This window comes from Haematobia irritans, chromosome 1 (genome assembly GCF_050003625.1).
Source record: "Haematobia irritans isolate KBUSLIRL chromosome 1, ASM5000362v1, whole genome shotgun sequence".
NCBI lineage: Eukaryota > Metazoa > Arthropoda > Insecta > Diptera > Muscidae > Haematobia > Haematobia irritans.
Window position 1 is genome coordinate 94838847 of NC_134397.1, and position 19764 is coordinate 94858610.

A 19764-nucleotide genomic window follows, 5' to 3' on the forward strand; every position below is an offset into this window, starting at 1 on the left:
TAGTAATGCCAGCATATATCTATGTGAGTGTGTATGTGTTTGGCAGCCACCAGATGAATAACTTAATGGTCGTAGATCCTTCTAGCATTGTCTAAGAATGTTCTGGCGTTGCCAGAATATTGTAGTGCTACCAGAATGTTCTCGTATTGCCACACCGTCATATATAAAAGCGCTCGCATGCTGCTAACGAGTCAGTCTTAATTAAAGCGTCAAACGAATAACTTCAGTGTGAACGAATTGTAAAGTGTGAAGTCATAGTAAAGAAATTGTAGATTGTCGTTATTTAAAAGAACTGTGTTTTAATTGTCGGGTAATTAAAAACGCCTAAATATAAAAACGTAACAATATTTATGTAACAAATATGAAAAGGGCCCACTTAAATTTTTACTTCACCGAAAGAAAAAGCGTTCGTCACCTTGACGATTGAGTTTCATCAATGCGTTTTCGTCTATGCGATAAAATGTTTCGTCCATGGGAGTATTTCGGTAGTCCACGTGACGAAATCAATCATCAAAGTCAATTTTTGTTCTTTTCATAGTTCGTCACATTGATGATCTAGTTTCGTCACATTGATTATCTAGTTTCATAAAACGATATACGGGGTATATAGTATATAGATGTTTGTAATTTACATTTTTCCATTAATACTAATCTGAAACACCTAAAAGTCGAATCAATAGTCAATGTGACGAAACAGTGTTCAATGTGACGATAAAATTCATACGTTCTGTAGATGTGTGTTTATTTCTCTACCTAAAAAACACACGCACACAACCAAATGCGCTTGCTACGTTTTGTTTTTAAAATAACTGTACACAGCTTTTATTAATGAGAGCTAAGTTATTTTTGTTGGGTATTTCATGCTCTCTCCACATTTAACTTAACTCAAACGAGTATTTGAGCAAACATTTGTTCACATGTTTGTTTTCAAATTGGCTTACAAGACATATGAGAACAATAAAAGTCGTCAAATTGACGAAAATAGTAACCAAATAGACGAACATGTATTCAAATACTAATGCAATAACACATCCATACGTAGTTGTGTGGTAGAAATATTGTTTTTTTTCTGTGCGGTAAGAACATTTCAAATGGTTCCTCTCAGTTGTTGAGTTTAGTCCAAAGTGTAAAGGTGGTCGCGCGCGCCGAAAATAAAGAGCTAATGCTTAAAGATGTGAAAGTGAAAATAAAAACAAAACTGTGAGTAAAATAAAAAAAAAACATGAAATATGGAAAAAAAATTAACCAAAATGACAATTTTTTTTTTTATTTTTTTGGTCAAATTATTTTTTTTTATATTTATATGTTTATGGAAGTATTTCTAAATTTACAGATAAATGCCGCAACATTTTTCGTTCTGTGAAAACTGAATACGGATAAAGAAATTAAAGAATAAAGATGAATTGGATGAGCAAACAATTCAAAACGAAAAGGAACAGTTGGGCACAAAAAGGGTGAGTTAAATTTTGTTCTAAAAAGATCGAATATATTTTACAATAATTTAAAATTTCAATTTTTAAATTCTTCTTTATAATTTTTTTACTCCACAGGATGAACCCATAAAACTTTTCATCCTTGGTGATCTAAACACTAATTAAGGTAACAGAATGTTTGTGGTAGATGTGTATGAACAATTTTGTATACGTTTTTACTTCGTTAGTTGTACATATTTCAAATAAATAAAATTTAAATTTAATTAAAATAAAAAATAATATGGTTCTTTATTAAAAGTGTCGTAGAAAATATTTCTAATAATCAATTTATCAATTTGATGTTTACATCGTATTGATGAATCGATTACATCAAATTGATAAATCTATTACATCATATTGATGAATGGATTACGTAAAATTTAGGGAAAGAGTTCATCGCTATGACGAATGCGTTTGTAGCGATGACGAACGAGAATCGTACTTTTGAAGAATTGCATCATCGCATGAATGAAAGAGAATAATCGCAGATACGAAAAATATCATCACATAGATGAAATACATTCATCATCTGGACGTAACATAGTCGTATATGTGATGTAAATAAGTTCATCACAGGGATGAATTCAATTCATCGCTATGACGAAAAAATCGTCAATGGGATGAAATGTTACGTTAGCTCATTTTTGACGAAAAATTCGTCACCGTGATGTAAAGATTCATCCTCATGACGTACTTTTTCCTTTCAGTGTTGTGGTTATATATCTGTCCCGTTGTGTTTTACACAGCCCTTTTTAAAAGCGGAACCTATGAGTATATGGCAAGAAAGGCAATTTAATTCTATTTTAGTTTATGGATTTGTTATGTTTTTAGAAAGTTTTCTTGGCAGGACAAGCACCCCAGCGGCGGGTGACTTGGCGCGCAGTTCTTAGAAAAAACACAATTGGGTACAATTTGCAATAATAAATTTTAAATTCCAGATTTCAGTATTGAAACTGGTGGTCAGGACGCTAATCAAAGCCTGGTGTCCACAAATTAAAAACCCAGATATTTTGAATGAATAATGAATAGTGAAATTTTGATAGTACTGTTTTTAGAAACGACAATCTAATGTAACAGACATAGGTCCATATTTCTCTCACCTATAATCCCAGTTTCGAGCAAACAGGATGGGGAATATGAACTACAAAATTTGAACGACGTGTTTTGTGACCACCTTCACGATTTTGTTCACTATTGTTCAAATATAGCTACGAATTGCCCCTAGTTTCATATTTCACCCTAGACTCTGCGTTTTTAATACAAAATTAAAAAAATACAAATTTTTATTTATTTTAGAATACCGCTTATTATTTTTCTTGTACATACGCCTTCATACTTACTTCCATTAGTTTAGCCTGAAATACTTACCACGCTGTTTGAAGACTTCATCTGAAATAATACAAACTAAATGACCTAAAATTGTGCTTCCAACAGTATGGGTCAACGATTCCATTAATATTACACCAAATCCGAATCGAAAAGACTATTCGGTAAAAATAATAAGATCATATGGGTTCATTTGTTTAGAAGATGTGTTTATTTTCCAAATTTCTCTTCCAGACTTTTTATGTGTGGTCGTTCAAAATAAAATTTTGAGCATTATTGGGGGGTCATCATCATGATTTTGTTAATATTGGACGAAGAAGGAAAATTGTGGAACGATAAATGACTAAATCGTATAGCCGTTATTCTATATAGTAATCATTAAAAAAGTAAAAAAAAATAAATATTTTTTGTTTTGGGCCCATGAGAAATTGCTTCTCAATGCCATGAAAAAAATGTGTGATTGAGACCAAAATTGAGTGAAAGAAGTAAAAGTACTAGTTTTATTTTACATATCTATTTCCACTATAAGCTAAATTATTTATCTCCTTTTGGATTCATATTTTTTTTATTTTGTTTTCATTTTGGTTGAATGTCTATTAGGTCTATATAAAAATTTGTTGTGGAAAAAGTTAGTTTGAAATTGAGTATAAATTTGAGTTTGTGTTATTAGTATGTATATATGCATATGATTAAGTAATAAAACATCTTGAAGAGATAGTCAACTATGTCGTTTGCACAGTTTTAACTCAAGACTTCAATGATTTTTTGTCTTAAAACATTGGCAAGAGTTTGGATTCTAGCACTACCAAATTCTAGTATGCCGATTATGAACTCCCCTAGGAATACAAGGGTATTAGAATTTGTTATATATCATAAAATGTAGGATAGGGGATTTTTTTTCTAGTGTATGGACATCAGTTACATTATGATTTCTTTGTCTTTGTCGATTTTTTGTATAAACTTGTCATAGTTTATGTAAGTATGGAGCCATTTAATAAATTCCTTAAATAATAAGGGTTAGAATCGATTGATTCCATATAGGATGCCGTTGGGCATTATATGTTTGTTTGTTTTCAGTTTTTAATCATGTTTATTAGGTTTTTGGTACACATATTGTTTGAATTTAAATTTCTATTAACTAAATATACAATATAACTAAAAAATAATATATACAACTAATATTAAGAAAATCGTTACAACTATTATAAAAAAAAGTGATTGAGCAAAATATATTTTTCGTTCGGTTTTTTGTGGTTGAAGCTTGTTTTTTTTTACATTTTGCAACTATTTTGTTAACAACTTAGAGTGGTAGTAGGTGGGTGGGCGCCAAAACCTATAATAGTAGGGCAAAAATACCAAACAAAAATAAAAAAATAAATTTTTAATAAATAATGTAAAATTTCTTAGCCGAAAATATTGAAAAAAAATATTTTGTTTTTAAATATACTCGCGTTATCATTTTCAATAAACTCAAGCTTTAGATTTTGAATATCACAAAACGTTCAAAAATAAGTTTCATGAATTGTTTGCTGTGTTGTTGTTCAAATTTTTTAATATATTTCTCCTTAATTTAACAAAACAAAAACAGTAAATAGACAAAATAGGAAACCTTAAAAAGCGAGTATGCCATTTCATGAGGTGTTTTCTTATGGGTACATATAACAAAACAAAAAATAAAATTACATTAATCTATAAAGCATAGAGGGTAAATATATAATTCAAAGCAAAATGGCAGTAAGACAGCATTGACATGGACTCTATTATTTTAATAATCTGCGAAAATAAATCTATTAACAGAATGCCCAATGACATTAAATAATATTACTGAATTTGTTTTTTTATGAAATAGATAAAAAAAAAATATTTATAGTATTTTCATATTACTTGTAAATCCTATACAAAAAACGCCAATTTGCTTTCAATTTCACATATATACTTCATTTTGAATTCCCCTAGAGATTTTCCAGTAAATAAGAAAACGAAAAGAATGTGATTTAATTAGAAATTTAAAACACTCGAAATGAATTTATCGTCTATCATACTCGCAGAGTAGTGTCGACGACCGTATGTTTGGATACAACTAAATACAATTAAATAATATACAAAGATTGATTTGTGTTTTCTCTTTAACAACTAAAACTAAAGTTATCATTTTAAATTCTTAAAAAATATACATAATAGTAAAACATTAAAACTGAAATGCATTTGAGGTATATTGATATTTGTTTGTAGTTGAATTGGTTTAATTCTTTTAACTTTAAGTTAACACAAAGAACAAAACTTAACAAAGTAAACATGTTTAAAGTGTTGTCGCTAAACAAAAAAAAAAAATAAAGATCTAGAGTACAATTATTAAAAAAAAAAACAAGATCCTAAAACTTAACAAACAATGCTAAATAATTTTATTATAAGGAGGTAACAAAGAAACCTTTATTTTGTGATTTAGTTTTTCTTCTTCTTGCATCATCCTTTTTAGTTTTCTTATTTTAATAGTTTCATTGCGCTTGGTATCCCTTTCACATTGTATACAAGGTCAAAAGATTTAATGAAAAAAAATCCTGCTTTGAATAAGGTCAAGTCGTCCAACGTTACCAATATTTCAGGACAAATTAAAAATTGAAGGTAATGAAAACACGCCATTGTAAGCTGTACTATCAGACACGTTTGCTTGGAGTTAAGACAATCCAATTATTTTTGTGGTAAAACTTAGGAAATCTATTGAAATAATAGAAAAAAGGAAATCTATTGAAATAATAGAAAAATCATTTAAGATTTCTTTGGGGATTTACTCCGTTAGCCTAAAAATAAAAGTTATATATCAATATGCTATTAAAATGCACACTAATTTTGTGGGTGTACCAAATGCGGGCTGTTTTCATTTAGGAGATTTTGAGGGCTGGAATATACAAAAACCTATTGTTGTTTCTGTTAAAACAAATGTTACGAATTGTTGCTCGCTAGATAGATCATTACAAAAATATAACCGACTGCTGTTTTTTGCAACTTTTATTTTATGTCTTTGTATTTTTTGGGTGATAATATGATTTAGAAGTGTTTCACCATGCACACAGAGAAGTAATGTGATCAACCCACACATGTTTTAAGAGCAAAATGTTATTTTTGGACGGTGAACATGGAACATTTTCGTCGCTAAAATGTTCTTTTCTCTGCAAACATATACATGGATGCCGAAATCATATACGTAATTATCGAGGAAATACCATTTTTGAGACAAACATGTTCCATGTTCACCGTTCAAAAATAACATGTTGCTCTTGAAACATCTTTGAGGTGATCATATTCCTTCTCTGGGTGTGGGAATTGTTTTTTGGTCATTTAACATTTCTATTTCATATAAGAAAAATATGTCCCAATCTTAAGCTGAGTACTATGTTCAGTTTTCAAGCTGAAAACCAGCTTGTTTGCACGGTTACTTTTTTAAATTAATTAAATTATAAATATAAAATGGTTCACAATCAATTCCTTAGATCTTTTCCATTCATTATTTCACAAGACTTTATAAAAATATAATCGTCTTCACACAGATTTTTGTACTTTTAATTTAGTGTTTTGGTGAAAAATACGAACATAGTACTCACCTTTATATACAAAAATAGCCCTACATTAACAAGCAAACATCTTATTAACTGTACGAATTAATGAAGAAATTAATTAATTGGAACTTGATAAAACTGACATATTTATCTGACATATTTATCTTTGTCGACATCGGTTGCCTGTGTGTATTTATAAGATTGTTACGGAGTTAGAAGTACACATTTATCTAACTGGCACATCACTGAAATTTTCCTATGTCACTTAAGCGCCATCTACTAATTACTCCACTCTAAATGATATATGATGTGTCTGACGGTTCGATCTATACAAAATTTGTTTATGCAATAGTGGTAGTACCTTATGCCGTTCTAACATGGACATAATTAATAGAAACACTTTGTCAAAGTCAAGATTTTTTTTTGCATTACTTCTTTGCCCGTACACTCTCATCTGGGTTAAGGTCCCTTTCTACTATCATCTGACTATTGACACAGGAATTTTGATTTCCATTTTTCTTGGGTGATCAAAGGATCATCCAAATTATCTTAAGAGTGTGTGACAGGGATATTTGAATGGTGCTATTTATTACGTCTATTATAACAATAATAATAGTAGTATTATTTTCATAATTTTATTTTCTTATGATAGGATTTGAATTTGTTGCTGTCGCTTTACCAATTGTGATTAATCGTTGTTGTTACTGTTATTAGTTACATTTTAAGTATGTTTTTGAAGAAACCGTACATGTGTATATATATAATTCATACGAATATATGTATATTATTTATGTTTTTATGGTATTTTGCAATTTTATTAGATTTGAAACCTTCCAATTTGTATAGTTTCCCATGCGACAAACATAAAGACAAGATACAATTACAATTAACATAGATTAGCAGCGGCACAAATGACACATTTATGAAAAAATAGAATATATACCAATGTCAGCCAAACGTATTGGTTATATATGTATGTATATTTGACTTTTTTACAATTTTTTTTTGTGAGTTAATTATTGTAGTTATTTAAATATTTATGGTAACAAGAATTATTTTTGTTTATTTTTTACTTTGGATGTTGCTGTATTTTATTGAATTTTAATTAATGTGGCCTCAGAGATAGAGAGAGAGAGAATGTCGAAGCATATCTTCACAGAAGAATTTTACATCAAAATATTTTCATTTGCATCTTTTAGTGTTGGACCATTCCTCTTTTTTTTGCGTTTATATGTGGACAAAAGAAGGATTCATTGCCAACTCAATCCTCTGTGGGCCATCAAGGGGGTTGTTATGGTTGCTAATAATGTCTTTTTCGGTAAAGTTTTATTATAGGTTGACATTACTCATGTTTTTGTTTTCTTCTTTTGTAAATACCAAAAAATAAATGCAAATGTGTTATTTGGGGGTAGTGACTGGACAAATCTGGAAGAACATACTTCTTGTGACACAAAACATTATAAAGTCAAGAAAATCTATTATTGTTAGTATTTTTTGTTTGTTTTTGATTTAAATAGAAAACGAACATGGGACGAACAAACAACAGAATTTAATGTGAATTAACATTAAAATACATAAAATCTATATAGTAAATTTAGTACATATTATATATTTAATTTGTTTGTATTATTTATTATAAATGCCGATAACTAGCCGAATATATGCTTAAGATATATGCATCTGTTTCTTTCCGATTTTGGGTCACATGAGATGATTTTCTTTCTTCCTTCCTTATAGAGGCTGGGCTAGATAAATGGCAATTGGTTGAATTTATTATTTTTGCGTAAATTACTATCAAACCGCAGTCCTTAAAGTAACCTAATCTCAAGTAGTATTGTTGCGGGGTAAAGTGTTGATGACCGAAATTAGTTAATATGTAGTTCGTTTTTATTATTATTAGGTTGCTTTTTGTTTTTATTTTACCACGAAGCAATGTAAAATTCTGCATCTAAAATGGAGGGATGTGCAGATAGACGACACGAGGGGGACGAGGAGGAGAGAGAGATACACGCGTTGACAGCTTATATTGAAGAACCCAATTTGATGAGGCGGTCTGAATGTTTCACCCTTAAATGTGAACGCAGCGTGTCAATGCGGCTATAGGTAGCCGGACAATAGGGACAATTGGAGCGCTGGGCTGTGTGAGAGTGGAAATGATGCCAGCGATTAGTAACCTCTTTGCCGCAAGAGCGACAACGCCACATTGTGCCTGGATCACGGGACGGTGTAAACATATTATGATAGGACATTTGATGGTGCAAATTATGTCCCGAGCCTCCAATGTTCCCAGCAGCCGAACCGATTGTATGCAGTTGATTAAGACTTTGATGATGTCCCTGGTCATTTTGATGATGGCCCCCATTTGCACCTCGCATTATATTCTCCAATAGGTATTCGTTTTTTATAGCTGCATCCAAATGTAGTCCGTATGCGGCAGTAGCATGATGCGGTGGCGAATCGGATAACGAAGAAGCCCTTGAAAACGATGTCCTTCGGTATGGGGTTCTTGACATGCGGCCTCGGGATGCTGTAACCAATGAAAAAACAGAACATACACCACACAATGGGGCGAAGGTCAACCCAGAAAAGCAAACAATGTGAATTATCTATTTTTGTTGTTGTAGTTGTTTTACTTTAAATAATAATATTATTGTTGTTGTTGCTGTTGTGTGATTGATAATGACAGTGATAGAAAACTTAATAGAACAACAAAATTAAGAGGATAATATCAAAAATTAATATTAAAAATCATGATTGTCTATATAGAATTCTAGCTTATGAAGCATTATTTAAGCTAAAAATAACTGGTAAATGTATTTCTTTTTTTATCGATACTTAATATAATAAACAGAAAGAATATGAAGACAAAGAGTTAGAGAAAGAGAAGAGAAGTGAAAGATAATAGATAAAACATAGGCAAAGGAAAAATACATAATAAAACTAAAAACAAAATAATGTAAATAACATAGAATTTAACAACATCCGAATTTTCTTTCTTTCATATCCCCGAGAGAATAATCGTACTACTACCGAGAAAGTTAGAGAGAGCATATGAATTATCTAAAATCAATTTTTTTTTCTTGAAGGACAACCATTCCTTAAAATAGGAATTCTAAGAACATCAGATACAGGAATGTTGTTTTTGAACGGGGAACATGTGACATGTTTATTGGAATCATCTTATTTTCTCGGAAATCATATATCCGATTTCGGGAAACATGTTTATGTTTGCGACAAAAATGTTTCCCGTCCAAAATATTAATTAATATTTTGCTTTTGAAACATATGATCATATTCCTTCTCTGTGTGCAATTGTAATAGCTTATTGCTATTGAGTGACCTGAAGTCATAATAAGATAGTTTTTTTTTTTTTTTTTTTAAATCAAAGTTTATTTATTATGTCTTACATTTTAAACGTAATATTTTTACAAATCATTTTCACAATAACTGAAAATTCCATTTCATTATTGGGCTTTCCAAACATTTACGTTAGTCTATTAACGGCCATTTTCATGTAGCTCCGTTAGGCTTTAACTGCCAGTTAACAGAAAGTAAATTGCAAATGTCTTCTCTCCGGTTAACTTTAACTGAAAAATTTTCAGCAGTTAAGTTTCTAACTGACGTATGGAATATATAGGCAAAATGCCAGATATGTTCATAGTGCGGTTTAAAAGTTCGTTAGCTAACGAACCACTAACGGAGCTTCATGAAAATGGCCGTAAATGTTTGCCTATTACGGAGAGATTTGATGTTTTCTTAAATATTCGATAATCAAAAAGGAAACGCATAACATATATTCCCAAATAGCTGTTTGAACCTTATCACTCAAAGCATATAATATTTATGTAAATTTTTTCAATGTACATACCAGATATACACAAAATACATACGGCGTATGAGTAACACTCATATAATCCATAGATTATAGACTGCATAGATGATCCGTTTCTCCAGCGAAAAAATATGTGCCAGCACCAAAGATTGAATTAATCTGACATTTCGTTTTGACTTATTCGTAAAGTATCAGTTGTAAACAGTAATTTCCTTTTATGAATTATGTGTTGTAGCTATTTTTGTCGCAATTTTTTGAACCATCCATGTAATTTACAAGCTATGATTCAATTCAATGTATAACCCAATACATGCTGGAGGGAACTCTTTTCTGTTGCCAGGTATGTACATATATTTGGTAGTAGTACATTATTGGTTGGCTTTCATTAGGTATGTTCGTGTATTTTTCCAGTAAATGTTAGTTCCATCGTAGTAAACAATAGCTTCTAACAAATTTTGAGCACACGGACAGACATATTTTAATGTAATTTTTAATACTGTGAGTCGATAAAATGACACTTCTAGCAATACAGACCAGATTTAAGGTAACGAGTTGTTCTTCTGAATACTCCATACCAATATTAGAAGAAAATAGGCCTTTATAATTTCGAAGGAAACAAAAAAACTAAAATATTCGAAGGAATTGATTCATAAAACAATTATACTTGTGTAAATATTGTATAACATTGTTTTGTCGTTTTTCGATTTATGAGAATGCACCGTGTCAAATTATCGCAAGCCTATCGAAATTCCTTCATTCTGTCATACAAATAAAGTTTAGCCATTTCGATATTGTTATATTCCTAGTTATTACTTACATTCCAGCGTGCATTGTAATTACCAATATATGTTCCATAGATTTTAGGACAAAAAAACTTGTTATTACGACAAAACAATAATAATGATAATAATAAAATATAAAGGAATCTAAAAATGCCTCCGTTTGATCGTATGATAGTGGTAGCTACTATATTAACCAATTTGTTGTCCCACTCCATTTTCGGAGACTGAATAAGAGGGGTATTAGTCACAAGAATGAATTGAATTGGGGTACTTATAATAAAATAGTATCTAGGGTCGCATAAAAATGTGAGGATTACAGTAATTTCGCACATAGTAATGAAAGCTCTTTTAAGTTTTCGTATTTCTTTTTTTTTTTGGGTGTAACATATGTGCGAAGGCTATAAAAACAATAGATGTTGGCATGTTTCAGTATGCTTACCATTTAATCAATATGTTTTTTTTTTTTAATAAATAACTTGTTATATTAAAATTAGCAAATAAGACAAATAATATGTATATATAGATATATGATATAAAACAAAATGTATGTTTATGATAGCAATCAACCAAATAAAATTACAGGAAATTGGGCCGGGATATGGTATTCTATTAGCTTGTCCATCGTTGAGGCTATATGATCGGACGAATGGAACCCCAAGTTGGAAGCACAATTTTTAAAAGGTCAACCGTCAAACAGACTATGAAATAAAATATTCAGTAGAAATACCTCCTATGCTGTTTCTTTACATCAGAAAAAAATCATTTATTTAATTTTTTGTTATATAGTTCAAATGGAGTTCACATATACTTCTATATATATGCGTATATATTTGTTGTTGTTGTTTTTTTTTTTAATAGAATTTCTCATAGCATTATTTTATTCTTTAATTTAACGAAAAACGGAAATTAAACACTAATATCAGTTTTCCTTTTTTTATATAGCTTAAGGTTTAGTATTCCGAGAAAATTTATGGGCTTATTTAATTTTGCGTTACTATTTAGTTTAGTTAAAAAGAGGCGTATGATTTAATTCCATACTTTTGGCGAATAACAAATGCTGTTGTTTTTTGTTTTTCTTCTAGTAATTTAATTATTTTTATTTTAGTTTTTGTTGAATTGGTTTTTTTTTCAATTTTTGAAAAATTAATATAACTTATGCACAATTCATTAATGGTTTATATAAATAAAACTTAAGCTAAGTATAAAAATAATTTCAGTAAAGTTTAGTTGTAAAAAATATATAAATTAATAACAGTACAAAAAAGTTTTTTTTGTTTTTCCTTGTATATTAAAAAAAGATGAGTTAATATTATAATAGTATACTTAAATTTCTCAAATTTAATTAGATTATTTAAAAAACAAAACTACGCTTTGCAGCACGACAAAGAGAAATAATTATATTTTTTCTCTACTATGTGAATTTTAATTGGCAAATTTATAGGACACCCCATTAAATTTATTTACATGAAAAATTTAGCTTTTATTAATATGCATTGCATGAATGGGACTGAATAACATGAAATGAATCCAATAATATCTAACTTCATCAACAACGATAAACCAATGATCATCCGATTTTCATGCTTACTTCCTCTTAAAATTAAAGCTTGTTGAAATTTTATTTTATTTTATTTGTTCCTTTTTATTTCTGACGTTCGATGTGAAACGTGAACTTAGTATCCACCTTTAAAATCTAAGTACTAACGTCTCATGTGGCTTTTATTCCAAAGCGAATGCCATCAGTTTCCATTCCATATTGAAAAATAAAAGCTCTGGTCTCATAGGTTTTGCTTCTTAAAGGCATACACTAAAGACCTTTCAGGAAACTTTTCCGAAACCTCTTTCTTTATATAGGTTAAGAACTTTTTGTATATCTATTTACTATTTTACATATGGAGCTTACATGACGACATTAAAGGTAAGCGAAATTCACTTTGTTATAAAGTATATCTGTTAAGACAGTTGATGCAACAATTGTCACTAATATGTTTTATTTGTCTTTATGAAAAATTTTTTTAAAAGAAAACTTTGTTTGTACAAAATTTTCGTTCCTCCAAAAAAACGTTTTCTGTTTATGTATATCTTCGTGCCATGCAAATTTCCAAGATGTTGTAATTCTCTTTAGTGGTCTTTTGTTAATAATGATACTGGGGAAATGTTTTATGGTCTTTTTACACAACTGCAGGTAGGCAATATCAAGCCCCCAAGTATTTCGTATGGGAAATACTTCAGGACCGCTTAATCTTTGTTATGATTGATTAGTGATAAACTAAGGGCTGTTGCCACTGGATTCATTTCCTTCAACTCAACACTATGTTATTTTTTGTTTTGTTTTGGTACTGAATAGCCAAGCCGTGAATGACTAAAAGAAAACATAGTATTCTCTAATACAGGACATGTACAAAAATGTGCAACACTGGAATCAGCTGTGTAAATATAATCACAGAGGACAAAGGAAGTTTTATATTTTTAATCGATATTTTTTTCAGATAGCAATAAATACTTGCTTCTTTATTATTATGTGGAGATGTGTCTTGATAAGATGTTCTGGATAGCTCTTAGAAATGTATCATTTGTGATTACTCTTCTTATAACAATTACTTGGAATCGGCAATCGACAGCCGTTTTGGATGTGTTTACACACTAATGTGTCCATTCGAGTTCATTGGTGATGTTGTGAGTATAATATTACTAGTATAGAGAGCTAGTAGAAGTTTTAGCAGTCCGAAGGGTTAGGTTTGACATATATTACCGTAGTCTGGCTACTTGAAATGATCGAAAATGGTATAAAAGAGTGAAATTTATTTGGGTTTCTAAAGTCCTTGGATTTTGTGCTAAAAATAGAAAGAAATCATATTTTATTTAGTAAAAATTGCCATTCTAATTGCGTACTCTTTTGGTTATGTACTCTCTTGGTTAAGTGGAAGTTTGGGTAACTGGAATCTTTGGATTTTAAAGGCTATAATTGAATTGAAGAACATGCATAACAACTTACTGATATACTGAGATTGGAAACACGCTTTTTGACATTTCCACTTCTTATAAAAATTCTTTCAACCCTATCATTTTATGGCTTCCCCAACATATTACATACAATTGATTAAATTGAGAGAAAAGTTGAAAAATGGTCCAAGAAAAACAACTTTCATTTTATTCTTCAATATTTCTGCCGAGAATATTAAATATAAAACTCTCTATTCTGCTGAATCAATCCAATCTATCCGAATAACGGAATTTTTTCACTTAAAACGCAAATTGACGGTATATTGGCATTTTTATCTTTTATCTTTCAATTTTATTGCGAGTATAAATTCTATGCAATCGTGAAAAAAGTGATAGCATTGGATAAGGAATTTCATTCGAGATGACATTGGATGAGGCGAAGATTTTTTTAACTAGTAAACAATCCCAATGCCTATATTAGAATTTTGCTACACCCTTATAATCATTTCTCTTTGATGTGAGGCTATAACGTTTCATAAAAAAATCAGGTATTAAAAGTTTTTTTAAAGACATTTTCATATTGTGCTACATTAAAGATTCTAGTGTTAATTGTTGGTTGGATAAACTTTTTGTTCTTATTGAACATTGCACAAAATTACGATTGCGGGCATGTTTTTTTAATGTATTAGGAAATAATAATGTTTTTTTTTCTGTATTATAAATTATTACAAAATAGTTATTTAATGTACATAAATGATGTAAATATAAATAGTTGAATTATTTATACAAAAACGATTTACGGTACGAGTTTAATTTTAAGAACAATAAAAATTTAATAATTTGTGTTCAAGGTATTATTTTTCTATCTGTAGCATATTTTTTTTTTTCAAAAAGAAAACTAGTTTTTATTGCACATACAGTATTCTCCACTTTTTTAGGTTTTATTTATTTTTTGTTATTCATCCATGTTATATGGTTAGATGCTATTATCTACGTTGTACCTAACTTTTGGATCATGGAACTCATGTTTTGGAGTTCCAGTGAGCCCATGTATATAGCTCATACTATGGTTCTGCTGTTATTTGGAATTAGCACCTTTATTTCATTGTTTGTAACATTTCTAGAATTTGTTGCTGCTTTCATACCTATTTTGCTTAGTTTAACAATATTTATCACATTCTTCAAATAATAAAATATTTCAAACAAAATGATTACTATAATCGTTCGTTAATCATTCCATTGTTTATTTTGTGCACCAAATTAAAAAAAAATATATAGTTTTGTAATCTGTCAACCATTGAAATTGTATTTTTTTTATAACTTTCAAACGGCTATAATGCTTGGACAAAATTTTATATGTATTTACATGTCGAAAGTAGAGAGAGTTGGAAATTTGAAATGCTGCGTTTTTACGTCGGAGGGAGAGGGTGCGGGTACCAAGAGATGTTCATGTTTTAAAAGAAGATGGAGAGGTTTTAGAAATGGAAGGAGTGGGAGTATTACAATGCTCCTCTCCAATATAATTGAGGAACAATAGGTATGAGTCGTCTGATCACAAGTTGGAGTGGGATGTAAGACAACATGGATTGCAAGTAAGTGCTACACAGGCTTAATTATTGTGACAATCTATGGCGAAATTAAAATAAAAACGTTTTACAACGGAATAAAACCGAGAACTTATTGTCCATTCATATTTTGGTTGAAATCTAAGTTTTTGGTTGAAATCTAAGTTTTTGGGCAAACCTCTCTTGGCGAGTGTTCACACCGTGGATTCCTGCTAATATTTACTTTACGTAGATATTTAGAATATTGTGAATGGTTTTTCAAACGAAGACAGTTTGATTAACTATTAAACATTATTATTATGCAGTTCTGGTATAGGAAAAGAAATCAATACAAAATGTAAAGGGGTTTTAAAATTCACACCATTTGGGCTTCTAATTGTTTTAAAAGAAACAGTTTAAAGTGAAAATAGTATGTAGCGTGTGTAACACTGTAATGAACATTTACGAGTGGTGAGAACTAGATGAAAATCTTTCAATTCGATGAATGTATGCAATATCTCAGATAAATTTCTAGCATTTGTTAAAAAATAAATAAAACTTAACAATATTTAATTGCGGCCTTGCGAGTCCACCGTAACTGGGGACAGGTGTGTTTTAGGGGGCGGGGTCTATTTAACAACATTTATCTAAAAGTTAGAGTATAGAGAATAAAATGTCATCTACATTAAGGAAGATAATAACTGTTGATTAAATATTTGACTAAATTGTATTAATTTTAATTTTCCTCATCAATTGGCCTCTTATTAGTTATGCTCTCTCAAAATCCACCACGACACAGGGGTCGGTCTAGCTCTTTCATTAGATTATCGTCTATTCTTCATATAAATTTTTTGTAGATAAGAAAGACATTTACATAGTATTCGGATTGATAGATACATCTAATACGTTGCGAAGTGAGCTAAACATTTATGTTGATTTACACTATCCAATAGCATTAATTAAGATTATTGTTGTTATTATTAAATATGTTTTGGGGTATTTGGCAACATTAAAAAATATATACTCTTAGTTAAAAATGGGTGTATCTTTAGAAACCATTACAACATTGTCCACCGTACTTAAAGTACCGGGTACAGAGTACTCCATAATTCTTCACCGTAATATCATTGTTTAAATGAAACCGTTGACACATTTGAATTGAACTGCCTTCTCTCAAACTGGGGTAGACGATGAAGATTGATTGATTATCCAGGTGCCACATTTGCAGTTGGGAAGGTGACATTTAGTTTAATAAATTAATTGACTTATTTTTGGCCGGGAAATCAGAGACAAATTATGGGCCTGGTGATCTACTGCTTCTATCTTCTTCTTGGGAATCATCATGTCAATCTCTCCCCAATGAATAGGCTTCAATACAATTCTCTGTATTTTGTATAATGGTCTTTTTGTAGTTCAAATCCAATGTATTAGAGTTAGGCGGCAATTCCAATGAGAATTTGACATTTGGCTTGTCATCTTGTTCATTTACGATATCTTCGGTGTTTTGGCTGCCATTCATGATCGCATCGGTGGTGCCAACACTTGGTCTCAGTGTTGCGGTGGTGGGGTTCGTTGTCAATTCTACAGTATCGCGATCTTCTTCATCATCACTCTCCACCAAGTTAAGTACAGGAATATGATCCTCGCTGGTGGGTCGTTTATCATCACGTCTGCAGTTGACGGGCTTCAAATACGCACCTAGGGGATCCTGGGTTTTGGTATTGCAATGGCTGTAATAAAGATTTTGATTCGTTTGATTTCCTACGAAATTTGAGTTGCTATGATGAAAACGTTGCAATGTTTCATCCATATTCCATGCAAATGGATTATTTGCTACTACTGTGGTGTCTGGTAGTGAAGATGACGCCGATGTCGTGGAGGCTAATGTAGACATTTCTGCCGACGATGAGAGACGTTGAGATGGTGGTGGCTGCGGTGGCGGTGGCGGAGGGGCGTATGGATTTCCTACGATATTGCCATAATTCCAGGCCAACAACGACCCGTATCATTCGTTTGTGGCATTATGCGACTGAGGTTGCTGGTGGACCACACTCTGTGAAATTAGCTGGGCTGCTTGTTGTTGCTGTTGGATTTGGTGTTGCAGTAATTGTTGCGTTTGTTGCGTCAAATTGTGGGCGTGCTGTTGCAATTGTTGCTGGTGATGCTGCTCTCTTTGTTGCTGTTGTTGAGCAGCATTAAATGCCGCTGCCGCAGCAGCCGCAGCCATGGCTGCCTGAGATGCAGCTGCCAATTGTGTGGGGGTGGGTGACTGTGTCGCCGTAGCGGCCGCAGCAGACATCATGTTTTCGAATTTCCTTGTATCCGGATTATACATCGGATGTTTGAATTTGCAATGTGTCCTCAGATTATCACTGCGTGTATAGGTGGCCCGACACAAGGGACATTCGAATCGACCCGGAAAATGGACGTGATAATGATTGCGTATGTGCGTCACCACCTTGCCACACAACTTGCACCGATGTAGATTGCAGCCCCCGGACAAACGCTCAAATGTCAGACGCATGTGCCAGGCCTTGGAACCTTTCGTTCACACCATGATTTTATTTCAAAATGTATTTTTTAGTTAATTTCGATAATCGATAATTTTATATTTTCAATTTTTATATAGTTCGTGCGCGCAGCGAATAAAAAAGAAGAGAAAAACATTGTTTTTGTTGATGATTTACAAGAAACAAAACATAATGTATTTGGTTAGGAATAATATCTTAAATTCTAAGTCGTATCTATCCATCTATGTTATGTGGGGTGTAGTAAAAAAATTAGGTCATACAGAAGAATGACAGATTTGAAAGCCTTAGGGGGAAGGGGGAGGTCAATTGTTCAAGCTTCTGCTCTGGGCCATAATCCAAGAACGAAATTTAGGTGACCTAGTTTGAAGCTGAAGGGTTTCCCCGCGACCGTTTGAAGGAAAGAGAGAACTTTTAATTATTTGTAAATATTCGCAGTTTTTGAATTAGTTTTCATTTTCAACTCAATTGAAGACTTCTCCTTTTACATCAAAATTTTAGCATTTTATTTAAATATCTTTCTAGAAATCGCAACAAAATCTGTTACACCCAAAAATAATGAATTTTGAATTTCGAAAATGGTGAAATCTTCAAGGACCTCTTCTTTTTATAGACGTTACGTAGCTAAATCTTACATACGACAAATAAATATGTAGATTAATGTTTATTTTAAATTATTTACAAAAGTCGATACGCATCTATGTAGGTATATTTGTTTTTTGTTTTTCTTATTATTACAGACTTAAACCATCTCCATTGAAATGTTCAAACTTGACATATTAAGTTGAAGTTTGTGGTATATATTAAGTAAAGTGTATTTGTTATTAAAACGAAGCAAAAATGATTTCAGTATATCGTACCAAGATAGAGGGTAAAGAAAAAAAAATATAAGTACAATACATGAAGTGTGTTTGTGTGTATGTGAGTATTTTTTTTTAACTCGGCTGAATTATTTAATTGTCAATAAACCCAAACCAAAATATCGTATGATCTCTGCATATGTCTGCTTTTATTACAATTTACATCAAAGAGTGTGTTAATATATCTATTAATAGGAAACAACATTCGATTCGGACAAAACTGAGCAAACATATTTGTGTATGAATTATGTTATGTTAACCACCATAAAACAAAATATACTCTAACAAAACGAAAATGTTTGGTTGGATTACTTTAATTTAGATCGAAAGTGTGAGTGACAGAGAGAGAGAGAGAGAGAGTAAACAAGAGCAACATCAGATATAGTTATAAACGGAAACAAAGTGATAATATTGAAAGTAGAAGGAGGTTATTGCCAAGGGGCTCTTTATGGAAATTAGCCTATGACTCGACTGAAGAGAGAATAGAGTAAAAACAGATATCAGTTTGTTGATTAAAATAAAAATCGAAAGGTTAACACTTAATATGAACGATATATATATATAGAACAGGAAATTGATCAGCGAAAAATAAAAAGATAAAATCCGCATTATTATTATTATTGAATATGTTTTCAACACCCCTCCTTCCTAAATAATATTTTTCTCCCTTTGGATTTAGTTAAATTAGATACACTATTTTGGACTCAAAACAAAATAAATAAATTGTAATTTGAAAAAGTGTATTTTTTAGAGTTAACGGCCAATTCCTGTAACTTTATTTGTTTTGAACTTGAACTGAAATAAACACAGTAGAGGGCATTAAAATCGATAAAGAGGAAAATAAAAATATACATATACATATTTTTTTAAAAGAAATTTAAATAGATAAATATACATACTTAACATTCATATACACAAAAACT

At 30.9% G+C, this 19764-nt stretch overlaps 1 protein-coding gene and 1 long non-coding RNA gene across 4 annotated transcripts in view; one reads left to right on the forward strand and one right to left on the reverse strand.

Moving 5' to 3' along the window:
- The first annotated feature begins 1112 nt into the window (after positions 1-1112).
- LOC142240248 (uncharacterized) lies at positions 1113-1712 on the forward strand. The gene is made up of 3 exons (XR_012723204.1): positions 1113-1200; positions 1334-1454; positions 1551-1712. It is a non-coding gene; the product is annotated as an uncharacterized LOC142240248 (long non-coding RNA).
- A 1274-nt stretch (positions 1713-2986) lies between these two features.
- fru (sex determination protein fruitless) overlaps positions 2987-19764 on the reverse strand; it is a 1011467-nt gene continuing 994689 nt past the window's right edge. Inside the window, exon 9 of one of the 3 annotated variants that reach the window (XM_075291195.1) lies at positions 2987-4131. In XM_075291195.1, coding sequence (XP_075147310.1) covers positions 4091-4131 — 41 coding nt within the window. In that variant the 3' untranslated portion in view covers positions 2987-4090. Of the gene's footprint in view, positions 8880-17458; positions 17995-19764 lie in introns of those variants that run through there. The other 2 variants (XM_075291193.1, XM_075291192.1) reach the window with 2 other exon arrangements.